General features: G+C 40.9%; 1 protein-coding gene across 1 annotated transcript; it reads left to right on the forward strand.

Annotated features, from left to right (window-relative positions):
• The first annotated feature begins 745 nt into the window (after positions 1-745).
• Positions 746-23,774, forward strand: LOC133575464 (scavenger receptor cysteine-rich domain-containing protein DMBT1-like). Its single transcript, XM_072915016.1, has 13 exons — positions 746-800; positions 876-905; positions 3,218-3,316; positions 5,025-5,063; positions 5,124-5,222; positions 5,302-5,337; positions 5,419-5,563; positions 5,653-5,858; positions 14,205-14,380; positions 14,453-14,683; positions 14,769-14,929; positions 23,321-23,568; positions 23,633-23,774. The coding sequence occupies exons 1-13, from the start codon at positions 746-748 to the stop codon at positions 23,677-23,679; spliced, it is 1,572 nt and encodes a 523-aa protein (XP_072771117.1). The 3' UTR covers positions 23,680-23,774.
• The last annotated feature ends 681 nt before the right edge of the window (positions 23,775-24,455 follow it).

The following is a 24,455-nucleotide window of genomic DNA, read 5'->3' on the forward strand; positions in this document are numbered from 1 at the left end:
CAAAATCTACCCGTGCCTGGTTTACGGACCATGGTATTTCTGTTCTAAATTGGCCCGCCAACTCCCCTGACCTTAGCCCCATAGAAAATCTGTGGGGTATTGTGAAAAGGAAGATGCAGAATGCCAGACCCAAAAACGCAGAAGAGTTGAAGGCCACTATCAGAGCAACCTGGGCTCTCATAACACCTGAGCAGTGCCAGAAACTCATCGACTCCATGCCACGCCGCATTAACGCAGTAATTGAGGCAAAAGGAGCTCCAACCAAGTATTGAGTATTGTACATGCTCATATTTTTCATTTTCATACTTTTCAGTTGGCCGACATTTCTAAAAATCCCTTTTTGGTATTCGCCTTAAGTAATATTCTAATTTTGTGACACACGGAATTTTGGATTTTCATTTGTTGCCACTTCAAATCATCAAAATTAAATGAAATAAACATTTGAATGCATCAGTCTGTGTGCAATGAATAAATATAATGTACAAGTTACACCTTTTGAATGCAATTACTGAAATAAATCAAGTTTTTCAAAATATTCTAATTTACTGGCTTTTACCTGTATTTGATATTGCGTGTGCCCGAAACACCTGAGAGCCATCTTCCTCTTTTATGACCGCACAGCAGGTGTGTGTTTTCTCATCCACGTGTGACGCTTTGGGCAGATTTATGGCCAACTGGGATTATAAAAACCATCCACTTCGGCCCAGGGGAGCAGGTTGGAACTCGGTGAGCCCAAGTCGCAACAATGTGGACACTCTTGGTTCTTTGTGTCCTCGCCGTCGTCTGGCACGGTGCGCAAGGTACGGGCCGCAACATTGTCAATAGTCGTAACATTGATTAGGAAAAGTATTCATTTTTGTCTTGTGATCCATCAGGTGATGATGCTGCATTATGGAGAACTTCAGGTAGGTGTTAGGTGTTAATGTTGACATACACTCGTGGGCATTAATGCCATTTCAATTTTGCGGCCATAATGATGCATTTGAATTAGGGGTGCACGGCAAATGTCAGGCATTATGACTAGGTTCTCCCGGTTGTTCAATAAGAAAAGAACCGATTCCATGGACTCGAATCCCTTTTTGAGAACCGGTTCCCGTTATCGAGGCCATTATAGTAAAGAAAAAGAGTTGGTTCTTTAATCGAATCCCTGGGAACAAATCCCTTCCCACGTACAGGAAATGCCCTGTGGGACCTGCAATGTTATGCCCATTTGATTGTAGACTCTTACTGACACCTTGTGGCGACATGAAAATACTACGCGTCATTAGTTTGGGCACTTCCGGATTGAGACAATTGAGAAGTAGACAAGTTGTGTTAGCTCTTACAAGCAGGGCCGGCCCGTGGCATAGGCCGTATAGGCAAATGCTAAGGGCGCCGTCCATCAGGGGGCGCCACGCCAGTGCCACAAATGTTGGAGAAAAAAAAAAAAAAAAAAGTTGGTACTATTATTTCTAAATACAAAAAATAATCCCACATTAATTAAAATGCAAAGTAAAGCCTATTTAATAGAAATATTATTTGTTACAACATTACGCCCCCCCCCCCCCCCCCCTCCCCCCTCGCACGGTGCGCCCCCTCCCTTCCCGTATCATGACTCTTTTTGGACGTCACCACATCAAAAAATCAACACAAGATGTCAAAACGGCCAAAACTGTCAGGTGCCCAGGGAAGAAAAAAGAGAAAAGAAGAGGAGGAGAAACGAGAAAAGACAGAGGTAGCAGGTAGGTAACGTTAGCCTACATGAAATTATTTGTCTGTTACAGAATGTGATAGTAACCTGGCTTTTTAGCATTAAGCTAATGTCACATGATTCGGCAATTGCTAATCAATAAATAGCTAGTTCTGTTTTAACGTCGGGTTAATATTGTGGAGGGGGCTAAATTGTTATGGAAAATAATAATGTAACGTTAGGTAATTACAGTACTCCCACCTTACATTTTTCAGGGACATTTGTATTAGATCTTTTAAGCAGCTGTTTTTTGTTTACATTGTTATTGCCTTCTGGTTAGCTAATGTTTGCCCTGCAGGTAATAGTCACTTTTCCACCCCTTTATATATTAGGTATAGTTGTAAGTAAAAAAAAAAAGGTCAAAGACAAAGCTATTCGGTTTCTTGTGAGTATATACACTTCACTGCCGATGTGGGGGGGCGCCACCTAAAATCTTGCCTAGGGCGCCAGATTGGTTAGGGCCGGGCCTGCTTACACGCATTGGAAAAGATAAGTCTGTAAGTAAACTGTTTAACTTGTTTATGTAACTCAACATTAAGGTGGAAAGTGGTTAAGTTTGATACTAAGATGTTTATTGAAAAACGATTTTTGTGCGCTGTTTCAATGGATGTTTTGAGGACAAAAATGGAGCTGTTTGGCCACAATACCCAGCAATATGTTTGGAGGAGAAAAGGTGAGGCCTTTAACCCCAGGAACACAATTCCTACCGTCAAGCATGGTGGTGGTAGTATTATGCTCCTGGCCTGTTTTGCTGCCAATGGAACTGCTGCTTTAAATGGGACAATAGAAAAGGAGGATTCCCTCCAAATTCTTCAGGACAAGCTAAAATCATCAGCCCGGAGGTTGAGTCTTGGGCGCAGTTGGGTGTTCCAACAGGACAATGACCCCAAACACACGTCAAACGTGGTAAAGGAATGGCTAAATCAGGCTAGAATGAAGGTTTTAGAATGGCCTTCCCAAAGTCCTGACTTAAACGTGTGGACAATGCTGAAGAAACAAGTCCATGTCAGAAAAGCAACACATTTAGCTGAACTGCAGCAATTTAGTGGTCAAGTGGTCAAGCAGAAGCTTGTGGATGGCTACCAAAAGCGCCTTATTGAAGGTAAACTTGCCAAGGGACATGTAAGCAAATATTAACATTGCTGTATGTATACTTTTGACCCTCACATTTTCAGTAGAGCCATAATAAATTCATAAAAGAAGCAAACTTCATGAATGTTTTTTGTGAGCAACAAGTATGTGCTCCAATCACTACATCACAAAAAAATAAGAGTTGTAGAAATGATTGGCAACTCAAGACAGCCATGACATGATGTTCTTTACAAGTGTATGTACACTTTTGACCACCACTGTACATGTGATTTCTTAGTTTTTTTATTTGTAATCAATTTGCTGAATAAAAAAAAAATCATTATGGGGTATTGTGTGTAGAACTCTGAGAACAAAATGAATATATTAGAGCATGTTTCCTCCACTTGTGCCACTCAGCTCAGCCCTCGTGTCGCTACAACTGCGGCGGACACATGGGAAGCTGCTCCTGCTCCAGCTCATGCCAGTACTATGGCAACTGTTGCCGTGACTACTACAGTAAGTATAAAGCACAACAACACATTTTAGGACAGGTAGGGATGGGCGATACGGCCTAATATCTGTATCGCGATATATATTGCAGCCTCCTGCGATTACAATATACTGTACATCGCCAAATATTTCTTAGCATATACATAATAGAAACATTTCAAAAACAGGTTACTAAGGCTCCTAATTTGGCTGCTAACATATGCAGTAACATATATTATTATATTTTTAATGTTGGTTGATTTTTAGCCCTTTTTTTTTTTAAAAGCATCCACCGTCTGTGGGGCCCTGAGGTGGTCAGGAAGGGTGTTCCACAGACGGACGTGGCTTTGCACTGGGGAACGACGTTAACTGCTAGCAATCAATCAATCAATCAATCAATGTTTACTTATATAGCCCTAAATCACGAGTGTCTCAAAGGGCTGCACAAGCCACAACGACATCCTGGGCTCAGATCCCACATCAGGGCAAGGAAAAACAACCCAATGGAACAATGAGAAACCTTGAAAAGGACCGCAGATGTGGGGACCGGTGCAATGGACGTCGAGTGGATCTAGCATAATATTGTGAGAGTCTAGTCCATAGTGGATTTAACATAATAGTGTGAGAGTCCAGTCCATTGTGGATCTAACATAATAGTGAGAGTCCAGTCCATAGTGGATCTAGCATAATATTGTGAGAGTCTAGTCCATAGTGGATTTAACATAATAGTGTGAGAGTCCAGTCCATTGTGGATCTAACATAATAGTGAGAGTCCAGTCCATAGTGGATCTAGCATAATATTGTGAGAGTCTAGTCCATAGTGGATTTAACATAATAGTGTGAGAGTCCAGTCCATTGTGGATCTAACATAATAGTAGTGTGAGAGTCCAGTCCATAGTGGATCTAACATAATAGTGAGAGTCCAGTCCATAGTGGATCTAACATAATAGTGTGAGAGTCCAGTCCATAGTGGATCTAACATAATAGTGTAAGAGTCCAGTCCATAGTGGATCTAACATAATATTGTGAGAGTCCAGTCCATAGTGGATCTAACATAATAGTGTTAGAGTCCAGTCCATAGTGGATCTAACATAATAGTGTGAGAGTCCAGTCGACAGTGGATCTAACATAATAGTGTGAGAGTCCAGTCCATAGTGGATCTAACATAATAGTGTGAGAGTCCAGTCCATAGTGGATCTAACATAATAGTGTGAGAGTCCAGTCCATAGTGGATCTAACATAATAGTGAGAGTCCAGTCCATAGTGGATCTAACATAATAGTGTGAGAGTCCAGTCCATAGTGGATCTAACATAATAGTGTGAGAGTCCAGTCCATAGTGGATCTAACATAATAGTGTGAGAGTTCAGTCCATAGTGGATCTAACATAATAGTGTGAGAGTCCAGTCCATAGTGGATCTAACATAATAGTGTGAGAGTCCAGTCCATAGTGGATCTAACATAATAGTGTGAGAGTCCAGTCCATAGTGGGTCTAACATAATAGTGTGAGAGGCCAGTCCATAGTGGATCTAACATAATAGTAAGGATGCTACGCTGCGTTAAGGACATGGTCGTCCGCTTGTCACTGTCAAACTTACGGCACGCAGCTAGAATGCATCATCAACGTGCATTATCACGATATCACGATGCCAAATCGATATCATTTACATGGACTATCGTCAACCATGAGGACAAGCAGTGAGGATGCTGTGCAACATTGTCATTCTTTTGTTCAGATTACTGCCGAAGCACGACTGAGCCTCCACGGACCACAGGTAAGGCAACATCTACCATTCTTACAGTGAATAGTCACCAATTAGCTGACATTCTTCCAGCTCAGCCCTCGTGTCGCTACAACTGCGGCGGACACATGGGAAGCTGCTCCTGCTCCAGCTCATGCCAGTACTATGGCAACTGTTGCCGTGACTACTACTGTGAGTGTGACGTCGCTATTATTAGCCATAAAAAGTGATATTTGTCTGATATTTTGTGTTTTGTTTTTTTTAAAAACAGCACAGTGCTCTACCACTACTGAGGTGCCGACAACGGGTACGGGCTTCTGCACGGAACAAGCTAACCTCCATTCCAACCTGAAATGACTCGGATGTAAATACTGATGTTGACTTTCAGACCAGCCGTGTGGAGGGTCCATGTTTGGATCTGGTATCTTCTCCAGTCCCAATCACCCTGGGTACTACCAGAACAATGCCTACTGCGTGTGGAATATCAGATCCTCGCCGAGCCAGAGAGTCCTGCTGGAGTTCCCGTACCTGCAGTACGTACATTTTTGCATTCCAACTAATTAATGAAGGTTTGAATGGATAGACAGAGAGCTACTTTAACACCTGGATCATTTGTGGACAGACTGGAGAGCTGCTGTCGCTGCGACTACATTTCAGTCTACGACGGTCCGTCCGTCAACTCCCCGTATCTGGGAAAAGCGTGCGGGAACGCCTCCAACGTCTTCTACTCCACCTCTAGCCACATGACTGTGGTATTTCGGAGCGACGGCTCGGGAAGCGGGAGAGGATTCAGGGCGGAGTTCAACAGCGCTCTGCCGCAGAACTCGGGTAAAACGCTGCGACAGTTGGCTCAAAAGTTGTGTTGGTCAGCAGTGCAACGTGGGCTGCAAGTGCTTGCTTGGGATGAGTCCAGCTCTTTCTAATGCTGTTCAAAGTCTATTAAAACTGGATATACAGGTAAAAGCCAGTAAATTAGAATATTTTGAAAAACTTGATTTATTTCAGTAATTGCATTCAAAAGGTGTAACTTGTACATTATATTTATTCATTGCACACAGACTGATGCATTCAAATGTTTATTTCATTTAATTTTGATGATTTGAAGTGGCAACAAATGAAAATCCAAAATTCCGTGTGTCACAAAATTAGAATATTACTTAAGGCTAATACAAAAAAGGGATTTTTAGAAATGTTGGCCAACTGAAAAGTATGAAAATGAAAAATATGAGCATGTACAATACTCAATACTTGGTTGGAGCTCCTTTTGCCTCAATTACTGCGTTAATGCGGCGTGGCATGGAGTCGATGAGTTTCTGGCACTGCTCAGGTGTTATGAGAGCCCAGGTTGCTCTGATAGTGGCCTTCAACTCTTCTGCGTTTTTGGGTCTGGCATTCTGCATCTTCCTTTTCACAATACCCCACAGATTTTCTATGGGGCTAAGGTCAGGGGAGTTGGCGGGCCAATTTAGAACAGAAATACCATGGTCCGTAAACCAGGCACGGGTAGATTTTGCGCTGTGTGCAGGCGCCAAGTCCTGTTGGAACTTGAAATCTCCATCTCCATAGAGCAGGTCAGCAGCAGGAAGCATGAAGTGCTCTAAAACTTGCTGGTAGACGGCTGCGTTGACCCTGGATCTCAGGAAACAGACTGGACCGACACCAGCTGGACTGCTGCTGAGTGGTCCAAAGTCATGTTTTCTGACGAAAGCAAATTTTGCATTTCCTTTGGAAATCGAGGTCCCAGAGTCTGGAGGAAGACAGGAGAGGCACAGGATCCACGTTGCCTGAAGTCTAGTGTAAAGTTTCCACCATCAGTGATGGTTTGGGGTGCCATGTCATCTGCTGGTGTCGGTCCACTCTGTTTCCTGAGATCCAGGGTCAAAGCAGCCGTCTACCAGCAAGTTTTAGAGCACTTCATGCTTCCTGCTGCTGACCTGCTCTATGGAGATGGAGATTTCAAGTTCCAACAGGACTTGGCGCCTGCACACAGCGCAAAATCTACCCGTGCCTGGTTTACGGACTATGGTATTTCTGTTCTATATTGGCCCGCCAACTCCCCTGACCTTAGCCCCATAGAAAATCTGTGGGGTATTGTGAAAAGGAAGATGCAGAATGCCAGACCCAAAAACGCAGAAGAGTTGAAGGCCACTATCAGAGCAACCTGGGCTCTCATAACACCTGAGCAGTGCCAGAAACTCTTCGACTCCATGCCACGCCGCATTAACGCAGTAATTGAGGCAAAAGGAGCTCCAACCAAGTATTGAGTATTGTACATGCTCATATTTTTCATTTCCATACTTTTCAGTTGGCCAACATTTCTAAAAATCCCTTTTTTGTATTAGCCTTAAGTAATATTCTAATTTTGTGACACACGGAATTTTGGATTTTCATTTGTTGCCACTTCAAATCATCAAAATTAAATGAAATAAACATTTGAATGCATCAGTCTGTGTGCAATGAATAAATATAATGTACAAGTTACACCTTTTGAATGCAATTACTGAAATAAATCAAGTTTTTCAAAATATTCTAATTTACTGGCTTTTACCTGTACTATAGAGCAGGGTTTTTCAACCACTAGTGTGCCGTGAGATACAGTCTGGTGTGCCGTGGGAGATTATGTAATTTCACCTATTTGGGTACTAGAGAAGCGCGGTTTGCGGACACAACCGCGGAGTCCACGGATTATCCGCGGATCGGGCGGTTGAAATAAAAAAAAAGAAAGATTTTATCCGCGGGTCGGGTCGGACGGTTGAAATAAAAAAAAATTAGATTTTAAATAGATTCAGGCGGGTGGCAGTTAAACCAATTCGGAAATATATATACATACATACCTGCCAACTTTTGAAATCAGAAAAACCTAGTAGCCAGGGTCCAGGGGCCGCAGGCCCCGGTAGGTCCAGGACAAAGTCCTGGTGGGGGGTTCAGGCTTCGCCCCCCGACGCAAAATGATTGATTGCATTCAGCCAGGTTAAAATGTTGCTAAAACCATCACTTTTCTATCAGTCACAGTGACTTTTCAAAACAAAAATATTACAGCAAAAATCATATGGGTTGATTGACATGTTTATTCTGTAAGCTAACTTCAATAGTTTGAAATTATTTTGACAGTTAATGCCAGTTATCCTGTCAACCTTTCACAAGACTTCAATTTGTTCATTGAAAGTATAAACACTTTTTACAGTAAACAAATGGTAAAACAGTACTAAACAATTCCATAAAAAAAAAAAATTGGTGTCATTATTAACTTTCTGTCCAAGCTTGTATAATCTACTGCCTTGTTCAATTGTAAAAAATATTCTGTGCCTAAAATTCACATTTCTATCACAATTATCATACTGTAAACATGGTAAGCTAACTTCATTAAAATTAATAGTCCTGTCAATAGCATGGAATTACAATTCAAATGTAGGTTTTTTTGTAAGCCTTTCAAAAGAATTCAAAATATGAAAAATGAATGAAAATTAATTGAAGCCATCAGACACTTGAAAAGTGGCACATCACATCTCTAATGTAATCATTTGAACTTTTCAACAGAAATAGCACTGCAAAAATATTAAGGACATACTTCTGTATTTTGGTAGTTATGCTGTCAACATTTAACAAGATTTCTTCAACTTGGACCTGAAAGCATAAATAGTATAAACACTTTTAACAGTATGTCGTGCTGTGAAATACAGCCGACAGGATTGCGCACCAAACACGAAGCAAGGCCAAAGCGCATGCATGGTGCAGGAGAACAAAGGACTTCTTTCATTTAAGGTTTGTGATAAACCATCAAACTCATTCGTTAAAAGGACTCTATAGTAATATAAAGCGAATTTTTCTGGACATTATCATGCAAGAAAAGTTTATTTTTGGGACCGCGATCACCGCGTAATGATTTTTAAAGGTTGCATTACAAACATTTAACTGTCCCACGTGATCAGCCAGTGCGATTGGAAATCCATGCTCAATTATTGCCTCCGTAAATAAAACTTCGGCATTTATCACATCCAAAGAATCTGTTTGGGCGACGAAAAACGTTGAAAGTTTTCCACTTGTATCGCGAGCAACGGCATTAGACTTGTGTTTTTTTGTCCCAACGTGGTCTTTTACATCGCTAATTCCTCCGTGTCCGATCGAAAAATCTTGTCTGCACAAGGTGCAATTCGCGTAGTTTTCACCCTTTTTTTTTTTTTAATTAATGAAAAACCGTATTTTTTATCACTGCAACCGTAACCCGGAATAGGTTGATGAAAACCGTACGAATTACGGGAAAACCGGAGTAGTTGGCAGGTATGTATTTGGGTACTAGAGATGCGCGGTTTGCGGGCACAACCGCGGAGTCCGCGGATTATCCGCGGATCGGGCGGTTGAAATAAATAAAAAAATAGATTTTATCCGCGGGTCGGGTCGGGCGGTTGAAATAAAAAAAAATTAGATTTTAAATAGATTCAGGCGGGTGGCAGTTAAACCAATTCGGAAATATATATACATAGTTAAATGTTGTTACCCACATACGAAAAACGAGCAGGCACCTGCTGCATATGCCACAACAGAAGAAGAAAAAAACAAGAGATGGACACTTTTACGGAGCGGAGAAGGGACGGCTCGCCGGGGTCCGGGACCGAGGCCCCTTCCCCCGAGAGGGCCCCACCGGGAGCCGTAGCTGAGGTGATCCGCGAGAAGGGCCCGACGCACGTCCAGGGTCACCACCGCGCCGACCGCACCGACACCCCGCCTCGTCCGCCTTCGCCACGCGCAGCAGGTAAGCAGCTTACTTGCCCGCCACCCCCGTGGCCGGGGGCTCGTAACAGGGGTCACTCCACGCGCTCCGCCCGCGCAGCTTACCTGCCCGCCACCCCCGTTGCCGGGGGCGCGTAACAGGGGTCACTCCGCGCGCAGTGCGCTCACGAAAGGGGTGGGGCTCACCCTGGTGAGCGTAGTGGGCCACTTTTAGTAAGCAGAACTGGCGCTGCGGGATGAACCGAACGCCGGGTTAAGGCGCCCGATGCCGACGCTCATCAGACCCCAGAAAAGGTGTTGGTTGATATAGACAGCAGGACGGTGGCCATGGAAGTCGGAACCCGCTAAGGAGTGTGTAACAACCCACCTGCCGAATCAACTAGCCCTGAAAATGGACGGCGCTGGAGCGTCGGGCCCATACCCGGCCGTCGCCGGCAGCGAGAGCCGCGAGGGCTAGGCCGTGACGAGTAGGATGCGCGCTGAAGCCTCGGGCGCGAGCCCGGGTGGAGCCGCCGCGGGTGCGAGGGACATCGCACCTCCACGCGCTTGGAGGTACGCTCAGCGCGGCTCCCAGATGATTGCGCACTGGTGTCTCCTTTCTTTAACAGGCAAAAGCTTTATAACCTCACTAATGCCTTGCATCGTCTATATTAGATATATAACAACGGGCGGGTGCAGTTCTGATTAAATGTTAGATCGGGTGGATGGCGGATGGTTGACGACTTTTGTGATGCGGTTGCGGATGAAATAATTGCCTATCCGCGCATCTCTATTGGGTAAATTTTTTTTTTGTAAAGTAATTATAATGAATAAATAATGTGCCGTTGTTGAGTGTCAGTGCTGTCGAGAGCTCGGCAGAGTAGCCATGTAATACTCTTCCATATCAGTAGGTGGCAGCACACTGCAAAAAGTCAGTGTTCAAAAACAAGAAAAAAAAAATACAAAAATTAGGGGGCGGGGATGTGGTTTCATCATACTTGCCAACCTTCCCGAATTTTCCTGGAGACTCCCGAAATTCAGCGCCTCTCCCGAAAACCTCCCGGGACAAATATTCTCCCGAAAATCTCCCGATTTTCAGCCGGAGCTGGAGGCCACGCCCCCTCCAGCTCCATGCGGACCTGAGTGAGGACAGCCTTTTTTCACGACGGGAAGACAACAGGGTGACAAGAACTAAATCATCCAGAATAGATAGAAATTGTATTATTATGTTTATGTTACCTAAAAATAAATACATTTATTAATTAAAAAAAAAAAAAAAAACGAAATACATTTTTACTATATTTTGCTAAAAACATCAAAATTAATTGTATTTTTATTTGTGTTTTTTCTGACTCCTTATTACATCCAGCCATATAATTATACATTCAAATAAACATATTTGAAATAACTAATTTTAAATTATCATAATAATTCATTTAAAATGATCATATTTAATTATTAAAATAATTGCTTGTTTATCAACAACTTTAGCATTTTATTCATTACATTTTGAAGCTCTCAGAAGCCAAGTTATGTTATATTCCTTAATATTTATTTATGCAAGTTTGAAGTATCAATTATCTAAACAGTTTTGTTAGCATATTTTCAGGATATATATATATATAGATATATGAAATACTTGACTTGGTGAATTCTAGCTGTCAATATACTCCTCCCCTCTTAACCACGCCCTGCCCCACCTCCGACCACGCCCCCACGCCCCACCTCCCGAAATCGGAGGTCTCAAGGTTGGCAAGTATGGGTTTCATGTTCAAGCTGGGAATGCCTCCAGAATCTTGCAGACAGACTCAAAAAAGCAACATATTCAATACATATTATCTAAATAATTTTTTGCCCATTTATTGTGTTTTGTTTACTTTTTCAATGAATACCAAAGAGGCATAGCAGTTTTAAGTTGGCTTCACTGCAGTAGGAGATAATCAAAACTTTTCTTTCCCCTCGGAGCGATCAACTTATTTTCTTACTTGTCATAAAAACTTAACATTAATAGTTATGTGTTTATATTACAGATAAACATATTGGATAGTTGTCAATTTAGTCTTTTTGTTTATTGTTCATACGTGATTATTCATAATAGTAAATAACCATATTTACATGACTTGTAAAATATTAATAATACATTATTTCTCGGGCTTAATTTCTGCAAAGTAGGAATTATTAAATATAAATGTACCGTATTTTTCGGACTATAAGTCGCAGTTTTTTTTCATAGTTTGGCCGGGGGTGCGACTTATACTCAGGAGCCACTTATGTGTGAAATTACTAACACATTACCGTAAAATATCAAATATTATTATTTATCTCATTCACGTAAGAGACTAGACGTATAAGATTTCATGGGATTTAGCGATTAGGAGTGACAGATTGTTTGGTAAACGTATAGCATGTTCTATATGTTATACAGGTAAAAGCCAGTAAATTAGAATATTTTGAAAAACTTGATTTATTTCAGTAATTGCATTGAAAAGGTGTAACTTGTACATTATATTTATTCATTGCACACAGACTGATGCATTCAAATGTTTATTTCATTTAATTTTGATGATTTGAAGTGGCAACAAATGAAAATCCAAAATTCCGTGTGTCACAAAATTAGAATATTACTTAAGGCTAATACAAAAAAGGGATTTTTAGAAATGTTGGCCAACTGAAAAGTATGAAAATGAAAAATATGAGCATGTACAATACTCAATACTTGGTTGGAGCTCCTTTTGCCTCAATTACTGCGTTAATGCGGCGTGGCATGGAGTCGATGAGTTTCTGGCACTGCTCAGGTGTTATGAGAGCCCAGGTTGCTCTGATAGTGGCCTTCAACTCTTCTGCGTTTTTGGGTCTGGCATTCTGCATCTTCCTTTTCACAATACCCCACAGATTTTCTATGGGGCTAAGGTCAGGGGAGTTGGCGGGCCAATTTAGAACAGAAATACCATGGTCCGTAAACCAGGCACAGGTAGATTTTGCGCTGTGTGCAGGCGCCAAGTCCTGTTGGAACTTGAAATCTCCATCTCCATAGAGCAGGTCAGCAGCAGGAAGCATGAAGTGCTCTAAAACTTGCTGGTAGACGGCTGCGTTGACCCTGGATCTCAGGAAACAGAGTGGACCGACACCAGCAGATGACATGGCATCCCAAACCATCACTGATGGTGGAAACTTTACACTAGACTTCAGGCAACGTGGATCCTGTGCCTCTCCTGTCTTCCTCCAGACTCTGGGACCTCGATTTCCAAAGGAAATGCAAAATTTGCATGGTTGGGTGATGGTTTGGGGTGCCATGTCATCTGCTGGTGTCGGTCCACTCTGTTTCCTGAGATCCAGGGTCAACGCAGCCGTCTACCAGCGCGTTTTAGAGCACTTCATGCTTCCTGCTGCTGACCTGCTCTATGGAGATGGAGATATCAAGTTCCAACAGGACTTGGCGCCTGCACACAGCGCAAAATCTACCCGTGCCTGGTTTACGGACCATGGTATTTCTGTTCTAAATTGGCCCGCCAACTCCCCTGACCTTAGCCCCATAGAAAATCTGTGGGGTATTGTGAAAAGGAAGATGCAGAATGCCAGACCCGAAAACGCAGAAGAGTTGAAGGCCACTATCAGAGCAACCTGGGCTCTCATAACACCTGAGCAGTGCCAGAAACTCATCGACTCCATGCCACGCCGCATTAACGCAGTAATTGAGGCAAAAGGAGCTCCAACCAAGTATTGAGTATTGTACATGCTCATATTTTTCATTTTCATACTTTTCAGTTGGCCAACATTTCTAAAAATCCCTTTTTTGTATTAGCCTTAAGTAATATTCTAATTTTGTGACACACGGAATTTTGGATTTTCATTTGTTGCCACTTCAAATCATCAAAATTAAATGAAATAAACATTTGAATGCATCAGTCTGTGTGCAATGAATAAATATAATGTACAAGTTACACCTTTTGAATGCAATTACTGAAATAAATCAAGTTTTTCAAAATATTCTAATTTACTGGCTTTTACCTGTAGTTATTTGAATGACTCTTACCATAATATGTTACGTTAACATACCAGTTGGTTATTTATGCCTCATATAACGTACACTTATTCAGCCTGTTGTTCACTATTCTTTATTTATTTTAAATTGCCTTTCAAATGTCTATTCTTGGTGTTGGCTTTTATCAAATAACTTTTATGTTTTTTTCCTTCTTTATTATGCATTTTCGGCCGGTGCGATTTATACTCTGAAAAATACGGTAATGTTTTTATAGCGGGCGCATAAAAAAACTGGTTTGAACTTTCTCGATATGGTTTTTAACATTGAGAAAGCCTTTGAAACATGAAATAACACCTGCATAGTCACCTTTACAAGCGGTAAACTTCAAAGCGACTGTATTAGAACATCAATACTATTTTTGTTCCAACAAGTAATATTAAAAACTGACGTGGGGCCACAAAAAGCTTACCTCTGCCTCTTCCCAGGTAAAGTAAACTGTTCTTCGAATGACATGACCATCGTGATCGGGAGGAAATACCTCAACTCGTTGGGCTACGACGGCCACAGTCTCTACCTCAACAACCAGAACTGCAGACCCATTGTTTATGCAAACGAGGTGGTCTTCAGTTTCGGCGTCAACAGTTGTGGTACCAGTCGAAAGGTACAGGACGGTATTACGCCAGCGACGTACCGTAGTGTACCGTGCTGACACAAAGGAGTTGTAACATTTCAGTTTGACAACGGCAGAGTGGTGTACACCAACGCCGTCCGCGCCTACACGTCCAGCTTCGGTGACATCACTCGCATGGCCAACTTAAAAATCAACGTGGTCTGTCGGATGGATCAAGACTCGGTGGCGCAGTTTATGTACCTGGCACAGAATCACGACAACACCACTATCACAGGGACGGGAAAGTTCAACACTTCCGTGGATTTCTACACACACAGCAACTTCTACTATAAGGTAGAACACCTTCACACTTTCACAGAGATCAGTATAACACCACCAAGGACTTTAATAGTCTTCCTTTGACTCTCTCCTCAACCAGGTGACAGAATTCCCATACAAAGTGTCTCTCAACCAAGATCTGTACGTCCAGGTGGACCTAGGGGGCGGAGACAGCTCCCTGGTCATTTTCCTGGACACCTGTGTGGCCTCACCATCACCTTATGACTTCCACAGTACAACCTACAGCCTGCTCCGTAATGGGTAAGCTGAGAACGACCACTAGCACAAGGGCTAAATCTTGGAAAAATGCACCAGAACACCCTTTGAAGCTCCAACTGTGTACTCGGACTCCACAAATTGCCCCAAATACGAGACGGTAGACCCATTCACAGTGGTCTTATGTTCACAGTGTCGAGATTTACATATGCAGACCAACAAGTGGTACAAATCGACTTGACCCAAAACGAATCTTACTGGCAATCACACACACTAGTTACCAAGTACTGTATTTTGAAAGGTTTCATGAGATTTTTTTCTACATTTAAAACACTTCCTTGTGTTCTAAACCAGTGGTCCCCAACCATCGGTCCGGGGACGGGGACCGGTCTGTGACGCATTTGCTACCGGGCCTCACAGAAATCTTAAATAATTTATAAACGACTGCATTTTCCCGGGTTTAAACTTTGCCTGTCCGGCTAAACACACCATCAAGCTTGTTCATAGATGTATAATAAAACTCCTAATAGGAAGTCCCCGACTTCAACCTTCCAGGGACCATCTCATCACAAAGAAACAAGCTCCCACCAAATCAGTTTAGTGTGTGTTGTATTTTTCATGCACTCTTTTTTTGCTGTATTGGACGACAATGGCGGACTTGCGCAAAGCACTTAGGGTACATTTCTACCATATATGGATAGTCCGCTAACGTAACAAATGGGAAAAACGTAAGAAGGAAGGCAAGATCGTTTTATAAATATCTCTGCCATCCCTCAATGGTTTCATTTCAAATTTTCAGGACTTATGCAGATCCAAAACACACAAAAACAGGTACGTTTTTTTTCCTCATAAGGCACCTTTTGTGAATTTTATCCAATTATTTGATTAATGGAACAAACAAATCATTTAATTACTAAAATAATCAATATCTGCAGCCCTACAAAAGCTGTCCTATCTAGTCAGAGTATGAACTGATGATGTCTTCCAAGACAACCTGAACAGTCCAGTTGTGATCCATTTTTACACTTTTTTCCACAAACTATTATTACTTTTTTTTAAAATTATTATTATTGTTGAACAATACGACTTATTTCTCCACATAAAATGACATTACATGGGTGAATTTTTTCCCATTACGGCTTTAATAATACGCCTTTCCCCCCGTAATAATATGACTTTTTTGTCCTTTCAGTACATGTTTGCTGTATTTTGGCCATCATTTTTGTTGTCTTACTCCATTACACATTTTTTCTTGTTGAATTTGGACAGTTTTATGACATTAACTTTTTTCACAGGTACACTGGCAGTTATTTGACAACAACCCAAAGCCAAAACAGGACAGGGCGTAAAAACATTTAGAATTTTCATATTCGTTTTACTTTTTTTTTCTTTCTCAAATCTCTGAATCAGCTTCAACGTTAAACAAAAATACCACAAATGTGATATTTTAATTTTTTGATTCAATGATGTTACAGTTTTCAAAATAAATATCAAGTATATAACCTGTGACATTATCTGATCAAAAGGCCTTCAAAATTTAAAAAAAAAAGTTTGACATTTTTGTCTAGGAATTAAAGTTTTAGGTATATTATAACTAATAATATTTAATATAGAGTACAGGCCAAAAGTTTGGAAACATCCTTCTCGTTTTCTTTATTTTCATGACTATTTACATTGTAGATTGTCACATCAAAACTAGGAAAGAACACATGTGGAGTTATGTACTTAACAAAAAAAGGTGAAATAACTCAAAACATGTTTTATATTCTAGTTTCTTCAAAATAGCTACCCTTTGCTCTGATTACTGTCATGTCTGTGTAATCATGTTTTGTTTTAAGTCATGTTTTGTTTAGTTATAGGACTCTTTAGTTTCTGTCTTTTCACTCCCTTGTCTTGTTTCCATGATTACCCCATTAGTTTCACCTGTTCCACGTTTGGACTCATTGTGCACTCTTGTTTGTCACCATAGCAACCATTAGTTTTCACCTGTCACGTCACGCACCTGTTTCACGTTTTGAGTCACGCACCTGCTTTCACTAATCATGTCCATAGTATTTAAGTTCATTCATTTTCTGTTGTTCGTCCTGACGACCTCACCACATTTATGCTCTGTCCATTTTTTCATGTCCATGTTCACGCTGCTCCTTTTTTGTCCATGCCAAGTAAGTTTTCTTTATTCAAGCCATAATTTGCAAGTTTTGTTGAATTGTTCATAGTTTATTCTCCGCCACTGTGCGCGCTTTTTGTTTGATCCTTTTTTTTTTGTATTTATAGTTAATAAATAAATCATGTACCTTCATTCCCGTCTCGCCCGTGCCAACTTTCCGTTGCATCCCGGAAAAGCAAACACCCAAGATCAAGTCCTGACAATTACTGCTTTGCACACTCTTGGCATTCTCTCCATGAGCTTCAAGCACACCTGTGAAGTGAGAACCATTTCAGGTGACTAGCTCTTGAAGCTGATTGATTGATTGATTGATTGAGACTTTTATTAGTAGATTGCACAGTTCAGTACATATTCCGTACAATTGACCACTAAATGGTAGTGATGGGTCCGGCAACACCGATGCATCGGCGCATGCGTCGAGCTCATAGAGCAAAACCCTGTGTCGGTGCGCGTACCGCTTTTAGAAAGTCACGTGACCGATCATGAGCTGTTTTGGTCACGTGACCGATACGCGAACTGTGTCGCACTGACGCCTCCTCTGTGCCCTGTGAGCGGGTCTTTTCTACAGCCGGAGAAATAATAACTAAGAAGAGAAATCGTCTAAAATGTAATACGTCGGAAAAACCTTTCTTTTTTTTTTTTTTATAAAAATGTGTAAAAAAATAAAATAAAATAAATTCCCAGTCCACAATCATCCACAACACGTTCTCTTAGATTTCCATGTTATGATGCATGTTCACATTTATTGACTGTATCTAAAAAAGATAAACAAATATTTTTATTTAAATGAAGATATGAAATAATCCTAAATGAAATACAATGACTTGGTTTATATTATTGTATATACTAGGGCAGGGGTCACCAACGCGGTGCCCGCGGTCACCAGGTAGCCCGTAAGGACCAGATCCGTCGCCTGCTGGCCTGTTCTAAAAATAGCTCAAAGAGCAGCACTTACCAGTGAGCTGCCTCTATTTTTTACATTTTATTTATTTACTATCAAGCTGGTCTCGCTTTGCTCGACATTTTTAATTCTAAAAGAGACAAAACTCAAATAGAATTTGAAAATCCAAGAAAATATTTTAAAGACTTTGTCTTCACTTGGAATAAGCGGTAGAAAATGGATGGATGGATGGGTCTTCACTTGTTTAAATAAATTCATTTATTTTTTACTTTGCTTCTTATTACTTTTAGAAATACAATTTTAGAGAAAAAACACAACCTTAAAAATGATTTTAGGATTTTTAAACAAATATACCTTTTTACCTTTTAAATTTCTTCCTCTTCTTTCCTAACAATTTAAATCAATGTTCAAGTAAAAAAATGTTTTTTTTTTATTGTAAAGAATAATAATTTTAGTTTCTGTTTTTTCGACGAAGAATATTTGTGAAATATTTCTTCAAACTTACTATGATTAAAATTCATAATCTAGACAAATCTAGAAAATCTGTAGAATCAAATTTAAATCTTATTTCAAAGTATTTTGAATTTCTTTTAAAAATTTTGTTCTGGAAAATCTAGAAGAAATACTGATTTGTCTTTGTTAGAAATATAACTTGGTCCAATTTGTTAAATATTCTAACAAAGTGCAGATTGGATTTTAACCAATTCAAAACATGTCATCAAAATTCTAAAATGTATCTTAATCAGGAAAAATTACTAATGATGTTCCAAAAATTATTTTTTTAATTTTTTCAAAAAGATTCAAATAAGCTAGTTTTTCTCTTCTTTTTGTCGGTTGAATTTTGAATTTTAAAGAGTCGAAATTGAAGATAAACTATGTTTCAAAATTTTATTTTAAATGTTTTCGTGTTTTCTCCTCTTTTAAACCGTTCAATTAAGTGTTTTTTTTCATCATTTATTCTCTACAAAAAACCTTCCGTAAAAGGAAAAAAAAATGTACGACGGAATGACAGACAGAAATACCCATTTTTTTATATATATAAATGTATTTATTTAGCTATTCTTGTTTAAATCACACTTACGTGTAACTTACAAATGACAATATATTTATTTATCTAAGTGTGTATCAAACTGGTAGCCCTTTGCATTAATCAGTACCCAAGAAGTAGTTTTTGGTTTCAAAAAGGTTGGTGACCCCTGTACTAGGGCATCAAATCAGCGTCAGTTGAGTCGGTCCATAGGTTGCCTGTAGGGATTTTTAATGTCCAGCAGATGTCAGTATTTAGTGACACAGTATCGACACAGTATCAATACAGTTTTGCAATGTGTCGAAACGCTTCACGACGCCTCATCAACCCATCACTACTAAATGGTAACACCTGAATACGTTTTTCAACTTGTTTAGGTCGGGGTCCACTTAAAGCTCATGGAGAGAATGCCAAGAGTGTGAGAAAAAGTAATCGGAGGTGGCTTTTTTGAAGAATATAGAATATGAAACAGTTGTTTCACCTTTTTGTGTTAAGTACATAACTCCACGTGTGTTCATTCATAGTTTTGATGTGACAATCTACAATGTAAATAGTCATGGAAATAAAGAAAATGCATTGAATGAGAAAAAAAATCCAAATTATAACCCCCAGGGTTCGGTTCTTGGCCCTGCACTCTGTAGTATTTACATGTTGCCGCTAGGCGACATCATACGCAAATACGGTGTTAGCTTTCATTGTTATGCTGATGACAGCCAACTCTACATGCCCCTAAAGCTGACCAACACGCCGGATTGTAGTCAGCTGGAGGCGTGTCTTAATGAAATTAAACAATGGATGTCCGCTAACTTCTTGCAACTCAACGGCAAGAAAACGGAAATGCTGATTATCGGTCCTGCTAAACACCGACATTTATTTAATAATACCACCTTAACATTTGACAACCAAACATTTACACAAGGCGAATCAGTAAAGAATCTGGCTATTATCTTCCACCCAACTCTCTCCTTTGAGTCACACATTAAGAGTGTTACTAAAACGGCCTTCTTTCATCTCCGTAATATCGCTAAAATCCGTTCTATTTTATCCACTAGCGACGCTGAGATCATTATTCATGCGTTCGTTACGTCTCGTCTCGACTACTGTAACCTATTATTTTGGGGTCTCCCTATGTCTAGCATTAAAAGACTACAATTGGTACAAAATGCGGCTGCTAGACTTTTGACAAGAACAAGAAAGTTTGATCATATTACGCCTATACTGGCTCACCTGCACTGGCTTCCTGTGCACTTAAGATGTGACTTTAAGGTTTTACTACTTACGTATAAAATACTACACGGTCTAGCTCCAGCCTATCTTGCCGATTGCATTGTACCATATGTCCCGGCAAGAAATCTGCGTTCAAAGAACTCCGGCTTATTAGTGATTCCCAGAGCCCAAAAAAAGTCTGCGGGCTATAGAGCGTTTTCTATTCGGGCTCCAGTACTATGGAATGCCCTCCCGGTAACAATTAGAGATGCTACCTCAGTAGAAACATTTAAGTCCCATCTCAAAACTCATTTGTATACTCTAGCCTTTGAATAGCCCCCCTTTTTTTAGACCAGTTGATCTGCCGTTTCTTTTCTTTTCTCCTCAAGTTTTTTTTTATTCACAATACCATATAACAAATACAATAGTAGTAAAATATCATCATTTAAAGATGTTGGTACGTGAAAGGGTCCCCCAAATAAGCTAGAAGAAGCTTTTGACAGGGGGTCCAGAGGATAGAATATACATGAAATGATGGAATATACATGGAATGATGAAACATGGTAGCAAGTACAACAACAAAAAACAAAACAAAAAACAACGCCATATGATTAACACAAGATAATAGTACTAAAGCAAGCATACACATACATACATACATACATTCATTCAACCATGCAAAACCCAACAGTAGTCTACCCTACATGAGGCATTAAATATAGGTGGTTAATAGATAAGTTTTTAGTTTATTTTTGAAGTTGGAGAATGGATACAGCATCTTGAGGCTCTCATTAAGCCGGTTCCAAATCTTTGGTCCCCTGCATACAACACTTCGAGCGGTACAATCCAGTAAACGATGTTTCCCTGATATCAAATCTAAGTTAGGAGTGTTGTGGGCATGCTGGGGATGGTAGATAGGAACCAAGCTACAGAGCCTTAAATTCATCCTGTAAATGACTTGAGAGGTTAAACAAGCATTTTGATGAATATTGAACTCTGTCAGTCTTAAGAGATGATAATTATGGAATAGATGTGGAGTGGGGGCATTAAACTTGGACCATGACAGGGCCCGTATCATTTTCTTTTGCATAGATTCTAATTTGTGGAGGTAGGTAGGGAAGGTGTTACACCAGATGACATTACAGTAGTTTAGATGTGGTTCAAAGAGAGTTTTATATAGTGTGAGTAGAGCATAAAGAGGAAGATAATGACGAAGGTGAAAGAACAGGCCAACATATTTGGATAATTTGTTTAACAGATGGCTAATGTGACATTTGAAATTGAGGTATTCGTCAATGATGACCCCCAGGAATTTTGTGGAGTACACTCTCTGTATTTCCTGCCCATTGATGTTGATATGGCAGTGCTCAGTATTTGTCCGGTTTTTATTAGAACGAAATAGAATAAAATTTGTTTTATTTACATTAAGTGAGAGCTTATTGCATTTGAACCAGGAATCTACTTTCACAAGCTCTGAATTGACAGTTACTTGTAGATCGTGTAGGCTCCCCCCTATCCCTTGTGGAAGGGGAGACACACAGATCCGGTGGCCATGGATGGGGTGCTGGCTGTCCGGGGTCGGGACCCGGGGTGGACCGCTCGCCTGTATATCGGTTGGGAACATCTCTGCGTTGCTGACCCGTCTCCGCTCGGGATGGTTTCCTGCTGACCCCACTGTGGACTGGACTCTTACTGTTATGCTGGATCCACTATGGACTGGACTCTCACAATATTATGTTAGACCCACTCGACATCCATTGCGTTCGGTCTCCCTAGAGGGGGGGGGGGGTTACCCACATATGCGGTCCTCTCCAAGGTTTCTCCTAGTCATTCACATCGACGTCCCACTGGGGTGAGTTTTTCCTTGCCCTTATGTGGGCTCTGTACCGAGGATGTCGTTGTGGCTTGTGCAGCCCTTTGAGACACTTGTGATTTAGGGCTATATATATACCGTATTTTCCGCACTATAAGGCGCACCTAAAAACCACAAATTTTCTCAAAAGCTGACAGTGCGCCTTATAACCCGGTGCGCTTTATATATGGATAAATATTAAGATTCATTTTCATAAAGTTTAGGTCTCGCAACTACGGTAAACAGCCGCCATCTTTTTTCCCCGTAGAAGAAGCGCGCGGTGCATGCTGGGATATGTGACGTTTCATTTCCATTTGTGTGTTTATGTAAAGACCCCAAAATGGCTCCTATTAAGTGTGTTGTCTGTCTAATTATAAATAATGCAGACGAGGCGTGTTAACTGAGTTCTCAACGTTTACTCACAGCGTGCTCATAACCACATTCTAACTGCCAGCATACAACAACGCTTCTCAGGGCTACCGCGCATGCTCGTAACTATCGTTGCATGCTGGGTAGTGTAGTTGTTATATTTGCTAGCTCATAACAGCACATTGAGAGACACGCTTACGCGCTTAATTCAATACTCGCCGTCATTCCGGGTGGATTGACAAAAGACCTCCAGCCGCTAGATATTGGTGTCAACAGGGCATTCGAAGCTAGACTGCTAACTGCGTGGGAACAATGGATGACAGAAGGCGAACACACCTTCACTAAGACGAGGAGGCAGCGCCAGACGACGCCAACATCTGCCAGTGGATCGTAAATTTGCCCAACTTTTCACTTCGGACACCGAAGACGAAGGATTTACGAATGAAGAATAACTTCAGAAAGTGAGCGCTATGTTTATTTTGTGTGTTGTGACATTAACGTTCGAGCAACATTATGTTGCTATTGCTCTGCACTATTTTGAATTTTACTATGTTTGTGATTGCACATTTGCGTACATTTTGGGAGTGAACAGAGTTGTTAGAACGCTGGTTTTTAATATATTATTAAAGTTTGACTGACCTATCTGACTGTTTTTTTGACATTCCCTTTAGCGCAGCGTAGGCGCGGCTTATAGTCCGGGGCGGCTTATTGGTGGACAAAGTTATGAAATATGCCATTCATTGAAGGTGCGGCTAATAATCCCGTGCGCCTTATAGTGCGGAAAATACGGTAAACATTGATTGATTGATTGATTGAAATGTTTTTACACCCTTCAAAAACAGACTTTGTAGATAAGTGAAGACAACAAAGAGGGTTAAGCGACTCACCTGTGGTCATTCTGTGCCTCTGCGCAGGTGTCCTGTCGACAACACCTATCAGTCCTACTCCAGTGGCTCCACCCGCTACGCTCGCTTCTCATTCAAGGCCTTCCAGTTCCTGCGAAGCGTCGAGAAGGTCTACCTCCAGTGCAAGGTCCTGATTTGTCAAAGCAACGACTGGAACTCTCGCTGCCGCCGGGGCTGCCTCAAACGCAAGGCCAGGGACGTCGGCGCCGAACACGAGAGCCGGACTCTGGTCCTGGGTCCCATCCAGCTCGTAGACAGTAGGTGACTGGTGTCGACTCCGGGTTTAGTGGATGTAACGTGTGTCCCTTCTTGTCCTCGTAGAGCCCGGCAAAAAGGAAGAGGAGGCTGCAAAAGAGGATCGAGTTTAATTTGATCACTTCAACTCATTCTAGTTATAAACATTGTTTAATAAACATACTCACCCTTTGTATACGTCACAATACCTGATTAAAAGCTGCATCAAAGACAACGCCGGTATTTCTTTTACAAACACATGAAGCAATCACCTCAGTTAGAAAACACTTTACTTCTTATAAATTAGCTAAATGAATTCAAGACAGTGTTTCGCACCCCAAAGGATGCAAGGGCTTTGACATTAAAGTGACAGCATAAGGCATTGAAATACACACGTTGCTTAGCAACAGACGACAGTATCCGACACGTGGGACAATCCTGCCAATGGAGCAGACTTACTGCAACACGATTCCGACGACAAACATCGATCCAACCACTGAGAGTACAATATAAAGAACCTATTCAGAAAAGAAGAGGTCAAACAAAAGTGAAGGATAATAAATAAGTGGCGGGGTAATGGCGATACGGTTTTGTAACGTAACGCGATACAATACCAAAACGATCATTGTGTTAAAACAATTTGCACATTGTTGCGTTTCCTGGGCCTCGGCAGGAAGTTCAAGACACAGAACAAGACAACTTTGTTCAAGTCTAGTGACGCCGACATACATGAAATACGTTTGGCCAGGTTTTACTGTCAATAGCAGCAATTGTGGGGAAAGGATTACGGTTAGCCCATAGTTTAATCAAAAGATGGTTTCTTTGCTACGGTTTAAATGATTCACTCACACTAAAAATGTTAGGCACTGCCAAGAAATACTTGTGACACCACGTGACTTTTTAACAATGT

The sequence above is a fragment of the Nerophis lumbriciformis genome, linkage group LG02, assembly GCF_033978685.3.
Source record: "Nerophis lumbriciformis linkage group LG02, RoL_Nlum_v2.1, whole genome shotgun sequence".
In the NCBI taxonomy this organism is placed as follows: domain Eukaryota; kingdom Metazoa; phylum Chordata; class Actinopteri; order Syngnathiformes; family Syngnathidae; genus Nerophis; species Nerophis lumbriciformis.